Source organism: Vigna umbellata, chromosome 7 (assembly GCF_029865625.1).
Source record: "Vigna umbellata cultivar VRB3 chromosome 7, Vumbellata_1.0, whole genome shotgun sequence".
In the NCBI taxonomy this organism is placed as follows: domain Eukaryota; kingdom Viridiplantae; phylum Streptophyta; class Magnoliopsida; order Fabales; family Fabaceae; genus Vigna; species Vigna umbellata.
Genome location: NC_142171.1, coordinates 34,117,202 through 34,123,990, shown reverse-complemented (window position 1 = coordinate 34,123,990; position 6,789 = coordinate 34,117,202). Strand labels below are relative to the sequence as shown.

General features: G+C 38.6%; 1 protein-coding gene across 1 annotated transcript; it reads left to right on the top strand.

The window, feature by feature from the left end:
* Positions 1-483: 483 nt before the first annotated feature.
* On the top strand, positions 484-6,783 carry LOC148195821 (ARF guanine-nucleotide exchange factor GNOM-like). The gene is made up of 3 exons (XM_088094479.1): positions 484-649; positions 1,620-2,391; positions 2,605-6,783. The coding sequence occupies exons 2-3, from the start codon at positions 1,651-1,653 to the stop codon at positions 6,283-6,285; spliced, it is 4,422 nt and encodes a 1,473-aa protein (XP_087950605.1). The 5' UTR covers positions 484-649; positions 1,620-1,650; the 3' UTR covers positions 6,286-6,783.
* Positions 6,784-6,789: the final 6 nt, after the last annotated feature.

The following is a 6,789-nucleotide window of genomic DNA, read 5'->3' as shown; positions in this document are numbered from 1 at the left end:
CATTTAACATGTTGACTCTAAAATTAAAATTAAATTACAAATTAACATATTTTGTGAACGAATTATCACTATTTATTTTTATGTTCGACTCACTGTCACATGACATAAATAAAATTTGTCCTACAACTTTTACTTTTCGTGATGTTAATTATTCACTTTCCATACATAACGAAAAGTAATATTAATAAATATTTTTTTGAAAGAAAAATGTGTCAATTTTCTGTGTACATTTCGACTATCAACACTTTGCGGAAGATAATTTCTATGATTTTCCATAAATTTAAACTAAAATCAGATAGATTTTCTTACAGCATAACATTTATAAACAGCATTTATCAATTTCAAGTAAAATTGATATAAATTAATCATGAGAAAGTTAGTGGATTTTAAAATGATTATAAAATAATATTTAGTATTCACTTATTATTACAGCAAGCTAATTAAATAAATAAAATTTCCTTAGTTTTGGAGAGTCATTTCCTTTTCCTTTCTTTTCTTTTTCAAATTAGTTTACACAGAGACGCAGTAAAGAATAGAAGACCGAAGATTCCGATGAGGATCAGTAGCAGTCCGGACATCCGTCAACTTTTCCGCTGAATCGCCGAATAAAGCAACAACTCGCAACTTTTCGATTCACAGAGAGTAACGAGTGAGTGAGATTTTATGCTTTCTCTGGATGTTACAATTTTGCCATTTTTTCAAATGCGCCGAATTTCATCTCAAATTGCTTGAATGAAAATGCTGGATCGCCCAGATCTTCTTCTTCTGTACGTGCATTTTGAGTAGTTGAACTCTTGCACGTGAGCATACTTGGGAATTAGGATTTGTGTGTGTATACTATTTTTTATACTTACATTACATAGGGTAGGGTTACCTTGTGTGTTAGACATTTACATGCTGTGGTGCTGAATTGAATCTGAAGCGTTTTCAGTTTGTGTTTCTTGTGCTTGTATTTCGTGCTTCTTTTAAGTTAGGGCATTACTCTGTGCTGCCTGTAAGAATAATGTAAATAGCTTACTATTTCTCCTAATTCTCTGTGGAAAAAGTAGAAAGCGTGGAGAAACATTTAATTATTTGTTTAGGAAGTGGGAAGATTGTAAGGACAAAATTATTTGGTAAATAAATCTGGACTTTTTAGTCTTGATTAGAACAATTCTTGATTATTTGTTTTTTGGAAATCTGGACTTGTTATTTTTGTTGTCTCATTGTATTTCAGAAGACTCAGGCCTTGTTTGGATAAAATTCTCCATTAACATTTATAAAAGAAAAAAAAATAAAAATTACATGAGTTTTTTCTTGTGAGCTAAAATTAACTTATGCATAATTCAAATAAACTTCTGTTGAAGTTAATATAATATAATATTGTTTTGACATATTACTCGTGCATAAGCCAAGTTTAGCTTTCGGAAGAAACTTCTTCATTTTAATTTCTTCTTTTTTTCTTTCATGAGTGTTTATGAAAAGATTTATTTAAGCAGGCCCTTATTCAGTAATTACTTGACGATTCTTCTTGGTTACCATACTACTCAAAGTGCTATCACACGACTCCTTTTAGTTATTTGGTTTGTGGTATTGAGTTTTTGGTACTTATTAGAAAACCCTCCTTTAAAATCTATCAGATCCCTGCCGTGCTCTACAAAGAGTTTAAAAATGGGACGTCTGAAGCTGCAAGCTGGTATCAATGCAATAGAGGAGGAGGAACCTGAGGAATGTGATGCTGCCTACCCTAACAAAACAACTTTGGCATGCATGATCAATTCAGAAATTGGTGCTGTTTTGGCCGTGATGAGGAGAAATGTCAGATGGGGAGGCCGTTACATGTCAGGTGATGATCAGCTGGAGCACTCTCTCATTCAGTCTTTCAAGACAGTGAGAAGACAAATCTTTTCATGGCATCACCATCAGTGGCAAGCTATCAACCCAGCCTTGTATTTACAGCCATTTTTAGATGTAATTAGGTCTGATGAAACTGGTGCCCCAATTACTGGTGTTGCTTTGTCATCTGTTTACAAGATCTTGACTCTTGATGTGATCGATCAAAATACTGTCAATGTTGAGGATGCCATGCATTTGGTGGTTGATGCTGTCACTAGCTGCAGATTTGAGGTCACTGATCCTTCTTCAGAAGAAGTTGTTTTAATGAAGATACTACAAGTTCTCCTAGCTTGTATGAAAAGTAAAGCATCTATAATGCTGAGTAACCAACATGTTTGCACCATAGTGAATACTTGTTTCCGGATTGTTCATCAAGCAGGAAGTAAAGGCGAGTTGTTGCAGCAGATAGCACGATATACAATGCATGAACTTGTAAGGTGTATTTTCTCTCACCTTCAAGATGTTGGCAATACTGATCATGCACTGGTTAATGGGAGCACTAACTTGAAACAGGAGGTATGAGAATCCTGCTACCTACTTTCAAAGGCTATATTTTTCCCCATGATTATTGTTTTAGCTTCTGGGGAAAAAAAATACAAGGGAATTGGGTGGGGCAGAGGGTGATGCTTTTCTTAGTATTTATTTTCCTACAGTTAACAGTTTGGTGATCAAGAATTTAATATTCATAACATCTATTTGAATTTTTGTATTTGGCTATTATTCTTGCAGACTGGAGGCCTAGATAATGAATATGCATTTGGAAGTAGACAATTGGAGAATGGAAGTATTAGTTCTGAATATGATAATCAATCATCATCTACAAACTCTGCTCCCAATGTTTCAAGTGTTGTGAAAGCAACTGTGATGGATGAAAACACAGCAATAACTATTAGTTGCAAGGATGGTGTACCATATGACATGCATCTGATGACTGAACCGTATGGTGTTCCTTGCATGGTGGAAATATTTCACTTTTTGTGTTCTTTGCTGAATGTTGTTGAGCATACGGGTATGGGTCCTAGATCAAACACACTAGCATTTGATGAAGATGTGCCTCTCTTTGCCTTAACTCTTATTAATTCAGCAATAGAACTTGGAGGACCTTCTATTTGTCGTCACCCAAGGTTGCTGAGCTTAATTCAGGATGAATTGTTCCATAATCTGATGCAATTTGGTTTGTCAATGAGCCCCCTTATACTTTCAATGGTTTGTAGCATTGTTCTCAATCTGTATCATCATCTTCGTACAGAGCTCAAATTACAGCTAGAAGCATTTTTTTCTTGTGTCATTTTAAGACTTGCACAAAGCAGATATGGAGCTTCATACCAGCAGCAAGAGGTAGCCATGGAGGCTCTTGTTGACTTTTGCAGGCAAAAGACATTTATGGTAGATATGTATGCTAACTTTGACTGTGACATAACTTGCAGTAATGTCTTTGAAGACCTTGCTAATTTGTTGTCTAAAAGTGCATTTCCTGTGAATTGTCCATTGTCTGCCATGCATATTCTTGCTTTGGATGGTCTTATTGCTGTTATACAGGGAATGGCTGAAAGGATAGCCAATGGATCTGTAAGCTCTGAATATTCTCCAGTGAATCTTGAAGAGTATACTCCATTCTGGATGGTTAAATGTGAGAATTATAACGATCCAAATCACTGGGTGCCTTTTGTCCGCCGCAGAAAGTACATAAAGAGAAGATTGATGATTGGTGCTGACCACTTTAATCGTGATCCTAAGAAAGGTCTGGAGTTTCTCCAAGGAACACATCTTTTGCCTGACAAACTTGATCCTCAAAGTGTTGCCTGCTTTTTCAGATACACTGCTGGGTTGGATAAGAATCTTGTTGGTGATTTCCTTGGAAATCATGATGAATTCTGTGTTCAGGTGCTTCATGAATTTGCTGGAACGTTTGATTTCCAAGACATGAACTTAGACACTGCTCTGCGTCTATTCTTGGAGACATTCAGATTGCCGGGAGAATCACAAAAAATACATAGGGTGCTTGAAGCTTTCTCTGAGAGATATTATGAACAATCACCACATATCCTTGCTAACAAGGATGCTGCTCTTGTTTTGTCATACTCAATGATAATGCTTAATACAGATCAACACAATGTTCAAGTTAAAAAGAAGATGACAGAAGAGGATTTTATTCGGAATAATAGGCTTATAAATGGTGGCAACGATCTGCCTCGAGAAATGCTGTCAGAGATTTACCATTCAATTTGTAAGAATGAGATTCGCACAACCCCTGAACAAGGTGTTGGTTTTCCTGAAATGACACCAAGTCGATGGATTGACCTAATGCATAAGTCCAAAAAAACTGCTCCATTTATTGTATCTGATTCTAAGGCCTACCTTGATCATGATATGTTTGCCATAATGTCAGGCCCAACAATTGCTGCCATCTCTGTGGTATTTGATCATGCTGAACAGGAGGAGGTATACCAAACATGTATGGATGGATTTTTGGCTATTGCTAAAATTTCAGCTTGCCATCATCTTGAAGATGTTCTTGATGATTTGGTAGTGTCTCTTTGTAAGTTCACTACACTTTTAAACCCGTCATCAGTTGAGGAACCAGTCCTAGCCTTTGGAGATGACATGAAAGCTAGAATGGCAACTGTGACAGTTTTCACTATAGCAAACAGATATGGTGATTACATCCGCACAGGTTGGAGAAATATTCTTGATTGCATCTTAAGACTGCACAAGCTTGGTCTTCTTCCTGCACGTGTTGCCAGTGATGCAGCTGATGAATCAGAGCTTTCTGCTGAAACTGTTCATGGTAAACCTATTATGAATTCTTTATCCTCAGCTCATATGCAATCTATTGGCACTCCAAGGAGATCCTCAGGATTGATGGGTAGGTTTAGTCAACTCTTATCTCTTGATACTGAGGAACCAAGATCACAACCTACTGAACAACAACTTGCTGCTCATCAACGCACCCTACAAACCATACAGAAATGTCATATTGACAGCATATTCACTGAGAGTAAGTTTCTGCAAGCTGAATCTTTATTGCAGCTAGCAAGAGCACTCGTTTGGGCTGCAGGGAGACCTCAAAAAGGGAGCAGCACACCTGAGGATGAAGATACAGCAGTTTTCTGCCTGGAGTTGCTGATTGCAATTACTTTGAATAACAGGGATAGAATTGGGATTCTTTGGCATGGTGTGTATGAACACATATCCAACATTGTTCAGTCAACTCTAATGCCCTGTGCCCTGGTAGAGAAGGCTGTTTTTGGACTATTACGAATTTGCCAGCGGTTGCTTCCCTACAAGGAGAACATTGCTGATGAACTTCTAAGGTCATTGCAACTTGTCTTGAAGCTTGATGCCCGGGTTGCCGATGCATACTGTGAGCAGATTACTCAAGAAGTCAGTCGCCTTGTAAAGGCAAATGCTTCTCACATAAGATCTCAGCTAGGATGGCGTACAATTACATCACTACTTTCCATCACAGCTAGACACATAGAAGCATCTGAAGCTGGGTTTGATGCACTATTGTTCATAATGTCTGACGGTGCCCACTTGCTTCCTGCTAATTATGTTCTCTGTGTAGATACTGCCAGGCAGTTTGCCGAGTCTCGTGTTGGACAAGCAGAGCGTTCTGTGCGGGCACTAGATCTCATGGCAGGGTCTGTCAATTGCTTGGCACGGTGGACCAGTGAGGCTAAGGAATCAATGGAGGAGGAACAAGTGTCTAAGTTATCTCAGGATATTGGAGAGATGTGGTTGAGACTAGTACAAGGTCTTAGGAAGGTGTGTTTAGACCAGAGAGAGGAGGTTAGAAATCATGCTTTATTATCTCTGCAGAAGTGCTTGACTGGGGCTGATGACATTTATCTACCATATAGCATGTGGTTACAATGTTTTGATCTTGTGATCTTCACTGTACTTGATGACCTGCTTGAGATTGCACAGGGACACTCTCAAAAGGATTATCGCAATATGGAAGGCACCCTTATCTTAGCAATGAAGCTCTTGTTCAAAGTTTTTCTTCAATTACTCCCAGAATTATCACAATTAACAACCTTCTGTAAGCTATGGTTGGGTGTACTGAGCAGAATGGAAAAATATATGAAGGTGAAGGTTAGGGGGAAAAGAAGTGAGAAGCTTCAAGAGACGGTACCTGAGCTGCTTAAAAACTCCTTGCTTGTTATGAAGATGAGGGGTATACTAGTGCAGAGGAGTGCCTTGGGCGGTGATAGTCTGTGGGAACTAACATGGCTACACGTGAATAACATTTCACCGTCACTGCAGCTTGAGGTATTCCCTGAGCAGGATTCTGAGCATTTGCCGCACAAACAGGGTGAACCAATAGGGGGTTTGGTCACTGATGATAAGGGTTCTGTTCCTTCAAGTGAAACAGCAAGCCGGGAAGATGCTGGCGTTGTTGGTTAATTAGTTGCTATGTTGCTGCTACCTGAATCGGTCTTGCTGTTTATAATTATACACACGTTCCCTGACCTCAAGATACTGATTGTGCAGAATTTGTGGATCACACACGCATCCTAATTTTGTTTTGCAACTGATAGATGCAGAAGTATTACACGAGGGGAAGTATAGTTCTCAGGCAAGGACGTGCATGTTGATCTAGTGAAATCTGTCACCTCTGTCAGTTGCCATTTGCCCTTTCTCGTTCCCCATGGAAGCTTCTTGTTCCAGTAATTTAGATGAAATATATTGTAGCTTGAGATAGATTTCTACCCTTCAGCGGGGTACTGTATGGCTTCCCTTTCTACCCATGGAGCTGCGACGGGGATAGTAAAGCCTAATTTCCTTACTTTTATGCAAAACCTCCACTCGCTCTTACTGCAGCATGCATATAATGGATATGACATCAGATAGTTCTGATTTTGCAGGCTGATTGTCTGTGTGATAAACCTTGAATCGTTTATGCGTGGA